The sequence below is a fragment of the Aptenodytes forsteri genome, unplaced genomic scaffold (assembly GCF_000699145.1).
Source record: "Aptenodytes forsteri isolate BGI_AS27 unplaced genomic scaffold, ASM69914v1 Scaffold307, whole genome shotgun sequence".
NCBI classification, from domain to species: Eukaryota; Metazoa; Chordata; class Aves; order Sphenisciformes; family Spheniscidae; genus Aptenodytes; species Aptenodytes forsteri.
Window position 1 is genome coordinate 1538965 of NW_008795303.1, and position 17585 is coordinate 1556549.

General features: G+C 34.4%; 1 protein-coding gene across 1 annotated transcript in view; it reads left to right on the forward strand.

The window, feature by feature from the left end:
• The window catches only part of PSPC1 (paraspeckle component 1), a 43030-nt gene extending 26811 nt beyond the window's left edge, over positions 1-16219 (forward strand). The window contains exons 7-9 of the mRNA XM_009279370.1: positions 7697-7754; positions 12243-12412; positions 15743-16219. Of these exons, the coding sequence (XP_009277645.1) occupies positions 7697-7754; positions 12243-12412; positions 15743-15928 (414 nt within the window). The 3' untranslated portion in view covers positions 15929-16219. The remainder of the gene's footprint in view (positions 1-7696; positions 7755-12242; positions 12413-15742) is intronic.
• Positions 16220-17585: the final 1366 nt, after the last annotated feature.

Consider the following 17585-nt stretch of genomic DNA (forward strand, 5'->3'; position numbering starts at 1 on the left):
GAATAGCAGGAGTGTTTGGGAGTCTTTTGTGTTGTGAAAATTAAATTTACTTTTCTCTTTCAATGGTGGTGTTTTGGTCCACGTTTTATAAAAAGAAAACACATTTTTTGATCCAGTTTTACTTTTTGATTGTGTAAGTATATACTCATGTTCTACAGGATGTCACAGGTTTGCTTTCTTAGAGGTGGAATTAACTAGAACATTTTGGATTTAAAAAAAAATCCAATAAGAGAAAAGGACACCTGAAATGTAAGTAAAATCTTGTAGATAAGGTAATGGTTCTTCTGCATTACAAAGGAAAGAAGAACATGTGAACTGCTGCCTCTTATAAACAGCAGTTGTCTTTGGAAAGTATGAAATACAATTTTTCTTGGCCAAGATGCAAGAACAGCAAGTATATTAATGTACTCAGCTGTCCTTTGACTTTGATTTTGAGGAAAACTTAAAATCTTACAAGTCATGTTGAAACTAGTCTTAAAAAAAAAAGATTACTTGCAGCAATATCTTTTGAGAATAATAGTAATGTAATGATTTTTCATTCTTGAATGTTTTCAATACTTGTAATCAGATTGCATTACTAAGACTTTGCAGCTGCTATAGATAGCAGTCTTTTTGAGTGCTAACGCATAGAATGAGATTTACATTATAGTGTTTCATAAAAATGTGTTGCAATTTCTGGGATCTTTCAGTCTCCTTGATGCTCACAAATTTGAGGGGCCTCCAGGTGGTCTGTGGGCTTACCTCTTTTAGATTAGCCTAGTGGCTGTCTCTTCTGTATTAAATAGTGTTTTCTTTCAGGGAATTATTAAATGTTGCTGGTTAGTGAAGTGTCCCTTAAATGTCTTTGTAATGTGAGTAATATTAGTGCAATTAAACTGCTTTCATTTCCAAAACTGTCAGTGTACATCTGACATCACATCCTCACATCATGTGATTGACGTGTTGAAAGCAAGTCAACTTTTCTTCAGATTGAGTTTTGCATCCAGCTGTAGCAGGATGACTTAAAAAACCAAAGCATACTGGGAGGATCACAGTTACTTAACACTGTACTCTCCCAAAAAACTCTGAACATCTTGCATGTTTTGGAAAGTAGAAGCTAGTTTTACATAAACAAAGGAAGATCATAAACTGTCTTCCATTTTGTAAAGATCAGAAATCACTGGAATGAAAAAAAAAAAACACGTTAATTTGAGAGAATGTAACTTTCTTTTTGAAAACAGTTTCTTCTAAATCTGTAAGATAGAAGTGTTGAGTTTGTGTGTTCTCTCACACAAAAACTGCAATCCGTATCTATCTTTTCCAGTGTTAATGTGTGTTAGGTGATACACACTGAGAGCCTTTTCAGTACTTAGTTAATGAAGTTGTGTAATGGAGCACTATCCTACCCAATTCTTTATTAATTCTGTGTAAAATATACTAGTATATGTTACAAGGTATATTGACTGACTTTTTAATATGCTGTGGTAGCTGTCTTGCACATTAATATAAATTTAGTGTTATTTTTTATTACAAAACATCTGTGATTTTAAAACATTGTTTGAGGTAAAATACTTTTGTATTTTTAAAGAATAACTTCAGCTTAGAGTAGTAAATATTTTTGGCTTGTTTTAACTGCATTTGTTTTTTTTTCTGTGGGGTTTAGATGCTGAGGACTACCCTCAGCAACTGAGTGCTCTCCAAAAGATGTAGAAGGGAAATGAGGGAAGGCCCCACAGAAGTTGAAGACCTTTCTTGTTTGTTCCCAAAACAATCTTCCCAAAACAAAAAGCAGAAAGCAGAGGTTTTTCCCAAATACATTCCTATACTTTTGCTATTAATTAGTTTTAAAAGAAATTCCCCTATTTTAATAACATTGGTACTTCCTTTACAATATTATTGAAATGATGGAAATATTTAAGAAATGCACTGGACTAATAATAAATCTTTTTTCCATAAGGGAAATTTTTTTTGTCAACAGCTATCATTATCATTGTTACTACCATTAGGAATGTTTTTCCAACTTGTAGCATTTACTGGAATACATGTATCTGCATATATTTCATGCAGTTTGTATTCCTGTTTTTACTGATGTGATAAGTTTTTTAATGTATAATTTTTTTAATGGTATAACTTAGTCATCTCCATTGACTCTATTCATGACTTGAGTCATCAAGGAGGAAATTGGCTTTAACTATCTGCTCTAGCCCTGTTAGAATGTTTTTCTCAAAGACAAAGTCCTGTTGACAGCTATTAAACCTAATGAAAATTCTTTTCATTAGACTTCTTATTTAAAAATAGGGCTGTGTAGTTTCCTGTATGCTACATGTTTTATAGCTACATTTACTTTAGTTGTTACCTAGTTTAATGTATTTGCTTGTGTAATTTTGTGTGAGGTAAGAGAGCTTACTTTTTTCCAAACTCCTGGGTGGGAGCTATCATTCAGTTCGTAGAATTCTTGAGTATTTTAGGCTGGAAGAGATCTCTGGAATCATCTAGTATGACGCCCAACTCAGAGGAGGGATTAGCTCTGGATTTAGGTTGCAGTGCTCAGGAACACGCAGAAATCTTGGATTTTGAAAGAACATCAGTATTTTTCATTTAAAATTCTTTACTATTACTGCATGTGATGGAATAAAATGAACTATTCAGATCTTGCACATAGATCTTAATTGATGGATAGACCAAAGAGGGAAAGTGACAAGAGGGGTGGGTAGAAGAGAAGGCTTTTATTACTTTAACTCCTTGCTGGCAGGAGGAGTTAACTTCCAGGGAGCTAGTCATTGGATTGAAATAGTAGAATATTCTGAGGAAAAGACAATGCACAACCCAAAGTATCCCCCAAATTCTAGTTTTGACTGCCAAACTAGTAATGTTAACTACTTGTATGATTTATGTCTTTAAAATATAAGCGTCTTTCAGTAAATTACGATTTTGTGTAAGGTTTAAAGGACTTATGCCTCCTGGAGAGGCCTTCGGAAATAATTTTTCTTTTCTAGACAAAACTTAATGAAATAAACCACTCTAGAAGGGACTAATGAATTCTAGTAAAAGGTACAGAAACATCCTACCTATTTTGACAAATATAAAGTCTGCTAGAGAATAGAATACAGTTTCCGTGTTAATGAAAACAGGTGAGAATCAACAGCACTGTGAATTACATTTTGCTCTACACACACAACCTAGATAAAGTGCTAATTAAGTTACTGATTTTAATGTGCAAGTTTAAGTTTATGGGGTAAGTGTTGTTTGTTTGTTTGTTTGTTTTTTTGTTAAGGCATTTTTTTGATGCTGTGTCTTAGTGTGATTTTGGTCACCATTCCTTAGCTGAAAGGTGAGTGAAGAGTCCTGCATTAACTGGGAGTTCATCTCCTGGCTGCAAACACTTGAAGAAAACTGTATGATCTGTCGTCTTAATATTTCTGTTGATATCTTGCTTTTTGCTTTTCTAAAATATTCCATGCCATATTTAATTCAATTTTTTGACAGTTTTGCTACCATGAATACTGCATCATTCGGAGACAAGATCTTTAATTTTCTTTGGGCTGCTGCAATTGCAAGGTCTGTTTCCAGGGAAGAAAAGTAGTATTGGTTTGTCAGTTAAAAAACCCCAGTTTTATAACTACTTGTGTTTTTATTTTCAGTGTGAAAAGGGAATTGCATCCGATACATTCTCCTGTATCAATTCTTAGGTGTCTTTTCAAAACAGTTAGTTTCATTGTTTTATAGAGTAAATTTAAAAATATATATTTTAAAAAAACAGAAGAATCATCTTGGCAGTTCTCTGTATACTTAGACTACTGGTATCAATAGCGATTGAGGTGTAAGAACGTTGCGCATGATAAACCTCAAATGCTCAAGAAATCTTGTTTCTAATACTTGTAAAAAGGGGAGAATCCATAGTATATTAAATGTACAATATATATGTAATTTGAAAACTAGGGGTATTCAATATTTTGTGTAGATCTAGTTTTTACAGTTGATATTAAAAGGAGTTGGAATTGTGTGGAAATCTCATTTTTAATGCTTGTGTCTAAAGTAGTAAGCAAGTATAATGCTATAGTTGCCATCATAGCAGTTTTTCTAAAAGCAAATTACTCAGATGATCAGACCTTCTTGAGGTTTTTTTGCATTAGTGAGTTCTGAAGTATTTTACAAGAATCCTGCAACGGAAGTCATTTGGAAAGCATTCTTTTGAGTTGTGTAAAGAATTATCCTTTTGCAATAGGATATTATTCTTTGTTTGCTTCCCTTTGTTTTTTGTTTTTGTTTTGTTTTTTTTAAATCGTCCCAAAGCTTAAATTACACTTTACTACATGTTCTTTCTCTTATGGTTTCTTTTCCCCCTATAATTGCATATCATCCATTTTTATCATTCTCTTCCAGTTTAAGTTGTTTTCCCAGGTACCGGGTGACTTCAGAGGTTCTTAATCGCCTCCCTACATATTTTTCTAGTAAAAGTTTAGCCCTTCTTGCTTGCTGCTCAATTTTAACTCCCTGTTGTGGGTAGTTATGGGTGGCTTCAGGGAAGGGGCTGAAGCAGGCTGCTACTCAACAGAAGAATGGGCAGTCACATAGTGAGGAAAAGAAGCTCTGAGAAGATAACGCTATCATTGTTGTGTTCTGCAAAGGGCTTGAGTATTGAAGAACGAAGCTCTTGGGTGGGCTGGCATATCAACCAGCACTGGTTCAGCTACTCTGTCATAACTGCCTGTTGGTATTCCTTTGTCTCTTATTTTGGGCAAAACCCATGGAATAGTTGACCTAGCTTACCTGCAATAACTTGTTTATGCTCACATAGTAAATAGCTGTCTAGGACATGATTTGTGTGGGATAGGACTGAATTTTTATCATCTGGACTTCTGCAAATACAGGTTTTGGCAAATTATCTAAGTACATGTTTTCATAGTTAATATGTCAAACATTTAATTACATTAATGATATATGCTGTCAGTTAAAATTTGAAATTGAGTATTTTCTCTGACAGGGGATTTATCTTAAATTTGCTAATTCTGTGTTAACCATATAGAAGAATTTCCCTGTGCTGAAAATTCAAAAGAACATGATAAGTTGTGAACACGCAACAGTAGGAATAATAATAATTCTTGTAGGCATGTTGATAGATTAACAGGCAGCAGAGATCATAAGGCACATTTATGGATCTTGAGTCTATAGCTGAAATGTTTTTTATATGGTAATAATTCAACACCAAAGTTAAAGCTACAAAATGGCAAATAATAACTTCATGTTTTTGTTACAAAATTCTTGTACATGTTGATAGATTAACAGGCAGCAGAGATCATAAGGCACATTTATGGATCTTGAGTCTATAGCTGAAATGTTTTTTATATGGTAATAATTCAACACCAAAGTTAAAGCTCAAAAATGGCAAATAATAACTTCATGTTTTTGTTACAAAGGTTAGACTAGACTAAGAAAACATAAAAATCATAGGTTCTACCCCTCTCTTTTGTTGTACTTATTGTTAACTGAAGACTGGTAGCATTTCAAGCTGAGAAAAAAGTGGCTTATTGCTAGGAGAAAGTGTAGTATGCTTTTTAAAAAAAGTGTATGTTTTAGCTTGCCAATGCTTCTATCCATTGCAAAGAAAATGAGTTAAGTTCTAGTAACTAGTACAGCTTTATAACTCTGTAATTAACATCCTTATCTAGCTGCTATTGTACTCAGCCCTGCCTTATATGGCACACTTCACATTAAAAAAACCCAAACAAACACCAGCTTGCAGTTGAACCTGAGATGCATCAAGTAAGTATGTGCAGTAATTAAAAATCTGGTACTTTCCCTTGTAGCTAAAGAGCATCTCACAGCTGTTTGGCTTGTCCTGCTTTCACACATACACATACTCAGTCATGTGTGCATGCATAGTCTGATTGATGTAAACTGATAGCCATGGTGTTTTTCTACCGTGTTGGGCTAGGGATTGACATTAGGGATGATACAACACTTTTCCTTCCGCTTCTTCATGTCAGGGCTGAGGTGTAAAAAGCAGACTAATATCAACAAGGTTGTATGCTGATTTTGTGACTAACTCATTGGTATCATTTTGTGGGTATGATTGATCCTAATAGGGTTGCTGATTTTACTTAAAACGTCAGTTGACAGTACTGTGAAAGGTCTGACAAAGTAGTTGCATGTTCTGTTACAAAGGTTTAACGTGGGTTCTAGGGTCAGAAGAAGAGGTCATGCTTAGTGTTTATCAAGGGCCTTTCATAGCTGGACCTTAAAACTGCCTTGTCTTTTAGTTACAACGCCTTACTTTTCCTCTCCACACTAAGCCATATTCTTTTGAAAATAGTGTATAATGGTCTTATGTTAAGTTCATTTTCTAGGTTAATATGAGTTACTAGAAACAAAGATATGGACCTGACAGCCTTTTGTCACGTACCGCATGATATTTCCCATACTGGGATATTTTTACAAAACTATTGACTCTGTTCTGTCAAATATTGGTGTCTGCTGCTTTAAGTGTGTGAAGATAGAAGACTCATGTTTGGCATCCCAAACATGATTGAACGAAAAGGAGTTTTGTGAAACCATAAAAATACTATGAATGTATTTTGATTTGATTAATATTTCAGTTTAAAGGTTGCTTTTAGCAAGACTGATTCAGTTGCCTAGTATATGGAATTGTGCATCTGAACTTACGCTCTTAAATCATAAGTGGAATGATTTTCAGAATCAGGTAAATGTTTTTGCATATGCTTGTTCTCAGTGTGTTCACTCAAGAGTGGAATATACATTAACATTCTTGCAGAAAATTCATGAGAAATTTTTGTAGTAAGTTTCATTAGTTTTCATTTTGAACTGTGAATTTGTTTCTATTTCATCCTTTTGATGTAAACAGTAATACTAAAATCCCTTGGAATTATCTGTGATAGCTGTACTGTGTTTTCCCCTAAGTGATGATTTTTGCCACTCTGGGTACTGTTGCTTGAGTATTGTTTCACAGCAGGCTGTGGTTCATGATCAGTAATGTCAGGACTCTTTTGCTGTTGGACGACTGAGCATCAATTGAATCTGGATCAATTTGGCATGTTATTTGTCTATTTAGTATAAATGCATGTTATATAGTTCATGTTGATACTACATTTTTATGCTCATTTCAAAAGGATGGTCAGTATCTGAACTGACATGGTAATAGCATGATATAATTTATCAAAAAATGTACCACCCCCAAGTTAAGTCAAAACTATTTGAACAAAAATGAACTGGCAGATTGAGTTCATATACCATAATATAACACATCAGAGCTTGGTTTCCAGTCAACACAAGCATTTTTGAGTTGTGAATCCAGATTGACTGTATTATTGAACCACGGCCTTTAGGCAATAGTGTCATAAGACCTCTTTATTTACAGTTAAAATGTAAATATACTGCTGCTTATTAATGAAAAACACTGAAGATGGATTCATTTGCAGTTGATCACATAACTGTTTGGGAACTTTAGACTGCTGCATCTGATAAATTAAACTTAAGATATTTAACCTTTAGCATTATGCAAAAATATACAGCATTGTTATATTGAACTTATTCCATTTGATTTTATAAAAACGGGAGTATAGTTAACTTTATTCCTTGTACATTTTTGTAATCAATGGAAACTTTTGAAACTTGAAAATTTTTATTTTCATTGAGTAAATGGGAATGTTTTAAGTTCTAAGAATGATAGGTTGACCATGAAAACTATGTTTACTTTCAGAGAGAACAGGAAATGAGAATGGGTGATATGGGTCCTCGTGGAGCAATAAACATGGGAGGTAGGGATCTGAAGGAAAAAGGCTTCTGTAATGTAAAATTTCTTTTTCTTTGGGACTGTACATGTTACTCAAGCACTATTAATTAGTGACAACTACTGGTAAAAAGGAGTAAACAGTATTAGGAAATAAAAAAATCTTACGTATTTTGCTTCCAAACAGCTGGGTTTTTTTCCCCAACGTGTGTCTTTATTTTATTGTTTTGACTACCTGTGGGAGAAAAGTATGATGTGCAAGTTAAGAGAAATGAAAAGGCAGGGAAAGGTGATGCTCTAGAAATTATCTGATACAAAAGAGGAATTTTCTGTTCAGAAGGTATTTGGCATTCTTTTTGAGGGACTATCTATTCAGAGAAGTTGGGACTGTAATTGCATGCAGTGAAATGATATAGAGCTTAAAATTGGTAAGTTCTTGTTGACGTACCTGACAAAAGATTAATGAATAATGTGGTTGGTGTTCTACTAATTTATTGCAAGTCTGTATTTGTAAATATTCATTGTTCTTGTTGACGCCTGACAAAAGATTAATGAATAATGTGGTTGGTGTTCTACTAATTTATTGCAAGTCTGTATATGTAAATATTCTTGGTTCACTTTTGTGACTTAAAATATTGTCACTGCTAAAAACTGTTCCTGTGAAGTCTAGAAAAGTACATTCTTAATAATTAGTGCTTGCACCATATATGCAGACTGAAACAGTTTGTAATCTTACTTAACCAGAATATCTGCTTTTAAACAAGACTGAAACTTAGAATATTTCTTTAAAAAAAAAAATCTTACTAAACTGTATTAACTGTCAATATATATCTCTTGGAAGCTTCCGGATGTTCATTTAAAATAAATTAAGATGATAGTTTTACAAAATATTAATACTATTTTTGCATATTTTAAATTTGAAAGTACATACAAAACCTACTAAACATTGTCGCTTGACCTTTTGAGTAATGAGAATTTATAGAGTAATGAATATGCTGGTCCAAATTTTAAGAATCTGCTGGTCCAAATTTTAAAATACATTATTCACCATTTCTTTGCATTTATTAATTGAGACGCATTTATAGCTGCAAAATAGAAATAGGCTTTTTCTTTCTGTGAAGATGAAGAGCTTTAAAAATAATTCTAAAGGAAGACATTGTGAAGTCATTTACAAATAATAAGCTGAAGCATAAATTGTGATTAAATTTTTTTTTATTTTATAGTTGTACTTTTGCATATTATTGCAGTCTACTTGAAAACTTCATTTAATTAGAAGACTTTGTACATATTGATACTGTGGAAACTACTAATGCCAGTTGTCCAGATCCACAAGATACACTTTTTACGTACAAATTTTAAATGTGTGTTTATAGCAGTCAGTTCACAGCCCTTTTCTTGTCAGGTTTTAATGCTTAACAATGATGTTCATCGTAGTCTTGCTTTGTAAGCTTTGTGCTATAACTTTTGATTTTAAACTTGATACAAATGCTTTTAGAAATAAATGTGTAGTTCCAAAATAAGTTACAGTAACAGTGAACTAGTATTTTTAAAAGGGAAAAATATCCGTAGTGAATAGGGTGAAGATAGTGTTTGTTTCCACAGTATCTGGATTTTAGGTTAGCTCACTGTAGAGATTTTTTTTTTTTCTCAAGCCCATTAACAACCCCACCACTACAACCAAATAAACCCGATCTCCCAAAACCTGTAGTAGACCTTTAAATAGCAGACCTTTAATCGTTGATTTTAGCATCCTTTCTCAACACTTCTGTTGGAATTGTAACTTTATTTTTAACTGGCCTTTACCTGTGCCATTTGAGACTTTTCATCATGTGGGACAGTGAGGAGCTGGAGTATCTTCAGTAATGGAAATACCTGCATGATAGCGTTATTAGAAAGCAAGGTACCTCTGTGACACATTTAATTAGTGTTGGGCTAACTTGTGCAGGACCACTCATTTTTACATTGTTTTCTGCGGCAAAGTTCTGAGAGAATCTATATGCCTCACCATAGCACTTAACTGGATCTGTAATGCTAGGTGCAGCTGATAAACTTTTCAATATGGGGGGACAAAAAAGGCTTTTTTGGGAACTGTCTCTGCATTGATGAGGATTATTGATTGTGGCTTGTTGCCAGCTCTGCCAGAACTTGGCGTGTGCAGTTTGGACACTTAGTGTGCTTTTTCAGCCCCTTCATTTTTTTTTTAGTGTCTGTGCATTGTGGCACGAACACTGATGGCTGCTCTCCATCTGTTGCTGAACCTGGTCCGGTGAATTAACTGTTGACATCAGTGTCCCACCAAAAAGAACGGGCAATCAAGTGGTTAGCTCTTAGGGTCTGCTTTGGAGCTAGGAGGACCTCTGAGGTATAGCTAAAATGCCATAGTGGCCTCTTGCTGAAACTGTGCAGGGCCCCACTCTCTCCTTGCATTACACTCCCCAGTTGTCCTCCTATCAGAGCTGACTCTGCCTGAAACTGGCTTAGTAATACAGAGGTTTGATAGTATAGGTCACTATATGTCACCCTTGAAGCAGTATGGGTGCATTGGCATGATACAGAGGATAAGAACTTCGTTGCAGTTGAAGGATAAGCAAATGCTACCTGAGTGTGGCCAGCTGGCTAAGTTTGTTTAGGCTGGTAAGCAAGCCAGTAAAATTGAGCATTGACTGCTTTTAGTTAATGGCACTAGTACCAGCACTAAGCACTGCCATCATGACAGTCCTGCAGAGTACTTCCAGCCTCTGAAAATAAAGGTTTCTTCTTATATTGGCAGTTTAGACTTCTCCATTTCCTTCCATATTTAGTCACTGAATAGATGACACTAAAAAACAGTTTTAGGGCATATTCAACTAATTCTCGTGAATTGTAGCACAGTCTTCTACCTGCTACATGAACTGATTGTGCTTGTGGGTAGGTAAGAGGCATCTGACTTGCACATACCTTTGTTTTGGCCCAGTGTCATAGGGAGAGGTCTTGGGAGTTTCTCATTACTAAGCTCAAATGAGTTCCGCTTTTCAAAATTACAAGATTTTTCTCTATTGCTTCTAATAAACTTGTGTAGCACTTTACACGTGCTACTGTGTTGCATGGGTTGCTTTTGCTAAGCAGCTTGCAGGTGGCATAATATATATGATCAAGCCCAGGTCTGCAATTTTAGCAGCAGTATCTTGGATGCGGTGGTTTCACTGACTGCTGTGATATGTGTACTCAGGGCAGGTAATAAAGATGCAAGTTTGCATACCTGCAGATAGTCATAGTACTGTATCTGTGCTAAATGGTCTGCTTACAATGATGTACATTTATATATTCATTACTAAAGATGTTACAGTTGTGATGAGAGGTGAGAGGTTGATTTTTGAAATAACAAGTTTATTAGTCTAGCAACGTGTCAGATTTCTTGATATTCTTGTATGTTGTCATGACTTTAAACATAGGCTAGATTCCAAAGGCATGTCTTCTTCTGTTATCAAACTTTGGATGCACACTTGGCTGAAAAGGGTGGATTATCATTGTGGGGGAAAAAAACGCATCACCACCAGTCTTAAAGTTGATGATATTTCATAATAGCAGATGTAAATATAATAACTTTTTTCTTTCTTATAACAACATGAGAAAATGTTATGAAGGCAGTTTTACCTACCTGTTAAGTATGTTAATGGGTACTGGCAGCACCACCAGTCTTAAAGTTGATGATATTTCATAATAGCAGATGTAAATATAATAACTTTTTTCTTTCTTATAACAACATGAGAAAATGTTATGAAGGCAGTTTTACCTACCTGTTAAGTATGTTAATGGGTACTGGCAGAATGGTGTTTCCTAGCTCAATATTGTAGCTAAATGATCTCCTCCAAAGGTGTCTTTAAACTTTTCTTCTATCTCTTACTGTGAATCAGAATTTTGGAGGAGACTGTTCTGTCACTTTCAATTCTAACAAAACCTCCCTTAGTTTTCTGGTACTTTTACTATAATAAATTTTAAATGCAAGATTGATTTATGCCATATTACAAATAATTTATTGTAAAGTTGAGTACCATCTTTGGTGTTGCTTTTAGACGTTAGACTAATACACTGTAACACTGTATACAGTTAACATAATACGAACAGTTCTTGCAAATGTATATTTAATAAGTTATGATCCCTAAAGAGCCAAGTTGCCTTATAGCTGCTAATTACTGCAAAATCACTTGAGATTTTTGCTAATTTGTGGTGTGTATACTGCATATATATGCTATACGAACACTTCAATTCCTGCCCAGAAACTGTACAGCTATATTTAGCTGTAACGTTCAGGATTTTCAAATACATGAGGCAGATTATGTAATGCAAAATAATAGGGATTAATGAAAATCTGTTTAAAAGCAGATGATTGAGATAAATGTACAGTCTCAAAGAATAATTTTTTTTTATTTCAAGTATTGGAAGTCTTGTACATTTGGCTTTTTAAATACTGTAAATTGTTTGTTTATTCTTGTAAAATTCAGATAGGACAGCTCTAAGTATAGATTGTTTTGCATAGATGCGTTTAGCCCAGCACCTGCTGGTAACCAAGGCCCTCCTCCAATGATGGGTATGAATATGAACAACAGAGGAACTTTACCTGGCCCTGCAATGGGTCCTGGTCCTTCCATGGGACCAGAAGGAGCTGCAAATATGGGAACACCAATGATGCCAGATAATGGAACAGTGGTAATGTATCACAAATTTAATTACTTTGAATAGCTGTCATGTCTCATGGCCCATTCTTGTTACCAAAGATGTTTTCACACTGAGCAAGAACTTGTTACATGTTTTGACTCTGTTAAAAGTAATTGATAAAACTTGTTCATGCAAATAATTTACAACACAGAAGGGAAATCTTTATTTGATATTACTATGAAAATCCTACTTCCCTTAAGAATGGGGTGAGTTCTTTGATCAGTAACCAGACTTTAAATTGAGGTTAGAAAATACAGCACTCGTGGCAAAACTTCGCATGTATGACCTGTCATGAAAAACTCACTGATAGAAGGAAATCACTTCTGTGAAATTAAGAAGGAACAACATACCAGAGTAATCTGTAAATTTAGGCATTTGCTGTTTTTTCTTTTGTGAAACTAAATTCTGTGTATTAGCTTGTTGGGTTTTTTGGTGAACAGTTAAATGTTGGAAGCTATGTAGTGTGAAGATATCTTTGTGTAAACTTTAATTTTTTAAAAGCGACTTCAGTGTTTTTTGTATTTCCTTTCTAACAGTGTTGAAAGCATGAGATTGACAGTAATTATGCCACTTAAAAAATAAGTATGCCAACAACTGTCATATCAACACAGGGAAAATAGCATTGCCCAGTTGCCAAGGGTGGTAGGGAATGTCTTGTATACATCTGGAATTTTTTATCGAGAGCGGATATGCCATTGTGATGCAGTTAAAGCACTAGCCATTTTTGCTCTGTTCTCATAGCCAGTCACTTTTCCTAGCTGTAATGTCTTATGTAGAGAAACAACTATATAATTTTTAATCTGATTTACACATATTTTTCAGTATTATTCTGTAAATAGATATTTGGGATGTTCTAGTGATGGTGCGATATAAAGGTGTATATAGTATAAACAGTGATTCCATTATAGTTCTGTATATAGTTCTATATGTATTTTTTTATATATGCCTTCTCAACAGTATCCATCTGCGATTGAGCAATCTGTATAATGAAGTTTGGACAAAATCGTTTGTTCCGTAGAGGAAAATGAGATTTTGATTGAGCACAAAATACATAATGAGTCTGGCCTTTGCCAGTTAAAGGAGAGGATCTCGCTTCACATCATAGGAGCCAGCTCATTTTATCAGTTGTATCATTTCTCACAAAGCGTAGGGATGCTTTTCACAAAACACTGTTTTCAGAGATGCTTTTTCTGGAGACCAGTGTGTTACTGGTCACCTCTGGAACATTCTCTTGTGATTATATGGACACTGAAAAAGAGGTGTAAGGAAAAGAACATGGTATCGTAAATCACGGTATTTATCTCTGACTGTTGTTTTTCTACAAAAAGTCATTCCAGGTATGGAAATGTAGGGAACATACTGACACTTCAAAATGCATGTTTTAAAAAAATTTTTTTTTTTTTACTTCCACTTTCTTCTGCATGCTACTGAAAGACAAATTAGATGCTCTCCCCCCGCCCTCCATTTTGGACTTTTGTGGGGGACAGGCCCCTACAGAAAGGCATAGCCTTATTGTATTTTTGCTGCTGTTGGAAAGACACTTTAAAGATCCTTTGAGAGGGCTGTCTACTAAAACACTGTAAGAGTTAATTTCAGTTTCCACTGAGTGAAATGGAGAATATGCTTTATAGACCAGAAATGCAGTTTTCATTTTTTTAAATTGGATGTTTTTCTGAAGTCTTTTAGGGGAAAGTTGGAGCAATCTTCTTTTTGTTCCACTGCAGTCTTTTGAAACATAGATTATCTTTGAACATAACATTTTAAAAACAGCTTTTTTCCCCCTGTACTTTATTATAGATAGGTAATTACTGCACTTTTCTCATTAGCTGGAGAGAGGGGTCCTTGTTGGAAAGAGGACTTGACTTTTTGTCCAAAAGTCAAATGGTAAAAATTATCATGAGTATGTGATAAGCTATTTATTGAAATTCATATCCATTGCTAACAAGCTGGCATGAGTTAAAGATAATTTTTTAAAAATTCTTTACCAGTGCTGCAGATTTTTAGGTACTTTGGGGCAGTAGTAGATCTTTATGGAGCTGTTGAAGTAACTTTTTTCTTATTCAATGTTAAATGTTAAATTTTAAACAATGCACATATATACAACCATGATCGAAGTTGCATAAAATTTTATCTATATAGATATAATGCTGTTTTTAAATAATATATATATGAATTAGCAGACTCTAGAACTGTTGAGCTCTACTACTATTACTGGAGTTAGACTTTCAGAAGAATTCTTCTCTGATTCAGGCATATAAATAAAATGCTAGTCTTGAATGTTCTTGTTGAACTTTGAATACCTGGGTAGTTAATGTAGATCTCTGTACAGAAGGAATTTCTTCTGAAAGCATAACTGTCCTCAACAGGTGAATGATGAGTTACTTCAAGATCTGATTGTACCATATATCTATGCTTTTCATGGTTTATGTTATGTTGAGTTAATGTTTTAAATTTCATCATGTGGGGTTCTATTTTTAAACACTTGCATAAATACTGAACTATAAGTGCTCAGATGTGTGTTTTCTGTTTTAGGTCTTAATTGCTATAGCCAAATAAATCTGTGTAAGCACATATACCTTTATTAATATTAGGCACAGAACTAAGGAAAATAAATGTGGAACATTAACTGGATTTTCATCTTATATTGATATTTCAGGTTAAGCTTTAGATCTATATATCAAGGTTTTTTTTAAACTAAGCATAGTCCAGTTACGCATTTTATCACTAGTTGTGTCAGTTTATTTGGACTGGATTTTAAATCTAACTAAAGCTTCCTGAAGTGCCGTACAAAAGGCTGACTCCAGGTAGTATAGACAGAAATACACTTTATCCACAGATATGTGGGTATATAAGTCTTCAGGTTATATTGCTATTAAAAGAATAAACCTGCAGTCTCTAGAAATATTTTTTTTCCCCTAGTTTGAAAATGTTTCTGTGTCTAATTTATTTAAGGGAGAGGCATTGTAGTTGGTATGTAAGGCAGAATAGGGCTCAGGTATAAAATTATTGTTTGCTGTCTCTTCTGTTACATAGAGATATGTATTGCTTCAGATGTGCTTGAAAGGATGAAGTTACATTCAGCACCGGAGTTGGTCTTAATACTTAAGTTTTTAATTTTTAATTTACTTTACAAAGTTGGAGCATAACATTAGCACTCTTTAATTTCCAGCTCTTTTTCCATAATAACTAATTGAATTGCTCCTTTCTTCCCTCTATGTGTGATCCTGATTCTGCTGGACTATCTGCTGAACTTCATGACAACATCACTTGTGGTTTTTGTTGTAACTCACATTTGGCATGTTCCAAATGGACTTGTATTAGCATAATGAGAGATTCCCTCAAGGAGGTCCATCACAGATGGGTTCACCTCTGGTTAGTAGAACGGGCTCTGAAACTCCTCAGCCGCCAATGAGTGGTGTAGGTGCCGTGAGTGGTGGACCTGGTGGCTTTGGTAGAGGAAACCCAGGGGGCAACTTTGAAGGACCTAACAAGCGTCGCAGATACTAAAACTTATTTCATTCCTTACTGTTTAGAAATTCCAGTAAAACTATACAGTGATATGCCTTTATAATTTTAGCTGTTATCTGGAAACGGTTTTATTGTTATTGTAGTCTTTAAAACAGTTTCTTTTGTAAAACTTTTTTTGTATTCAGTCATAGGCTTTGTAGTATAGAGCAGAAATGATGCGGATCATTATGTAAGGCAATGTGTTTGTGACTAGCAAAATACAATGTGTGACTATGCTGTAAAACGTGCAGTTATCTGATTACAATAAAATATAAAAATCACTTGAAAGGATTTTGGGAATGTTATTACTAATACTGGGTGAGAATAATTTTATGCTTCATTAAGTGGCATCATTTTTATTCTTATGTAGTTTCTACTATGTGTCAAGAAAGTTCCATTCTTAATAGTGAATCTGTTCAGCTAAACTGCATGTTGCAGTACATACGATGAACAATTTATAACACAACTGCCTTTGTTTCGACTTTTGAAGAGCATCAAATTTTATACAAAGTGTTCTCAAGGATACTGTATCCTTGCATCTCAGTCTCCCATTGCAAACTTAGTCACGATAGGCTTATCAAAAGAGTATATCCATTACTCAGATTATTTTGGGGAAAATTTAACTTGGGGGGAAAAAACAAACTTTGGAAAAGGAATCTGTATGTATGCTTTATTCATAACAGTATGAATGAATTTACCTAAACCATACTTCTACAGAAAAAAATTGTTGTGACATCTGTGTTCTACTGATCGTTAAAGTATCTTGCCACTGCAAGGAAGGAAACATTTGAGCAAGCTGGTTTAAGGCCTTCCACTGTGTAATGCATCATTATAAGTATACTTTTCCCCCAGTGGTGGTTTTGAATAGAAACAAGTCTGTTATCAATGATTAACTGTTTAATTAGGAGGCAAATACATGTTTTCCAGTTAAAATAATTGTTCACTTATATGCATTTAGGAGGATTGCACATGAGTATTCTTGATAAATGTTTTACAGAATGATGAATTTGAAAAATACCCATTTCCAACACAACTCAGGCTAGATTTGCTGATTGAGTCAAGATAAAAGTGATGATAAAGCTATTAGGAAGTTTATTATGATTCAGATTTTGTCAGTCATGGAAGATGATGGAAAAGACCTATTGGTTCTATTCCTGTAATGGCAAGAAAGTAGGGATATTTTTGGTTACTGTTGCTTTTCTCCTGTGCAAAATAGTTGTAAAATATTAGTGTTCTGTTTTTATCAGTTCACTCACATTTTCAGAAATAGAAATTACTAAAATTTATCTGCATGAATAGTGACACTAAATTGATTAAAAACTGATTTGAGATAACATGGTGCCCTAATTATATCAATGGTACGTATGTAGCTCAAAGCATGGGATGCAAGCAGCAGAGAAAGTGTGTGTGTGTGTTACTTAATATAGCAGTGATGGTCTTGGTGAATTGAATTGTGAGCAAATGGGTAACAGGAAAATTGCGGCATTGCTGGCATTTTGGAAGTACAGTGTTTAAATTGCCAGTGTTATATGGCTTAAGATAGAGATTGTTTTCATACAATTCAGGAGTTACCACGTGTAGGTCCTCACTTGTGACATCTGTGACTACTAAGCATTTTCCTCTAGACTGTCTTTAATGTTGCCCTTTTTTGCTCAAC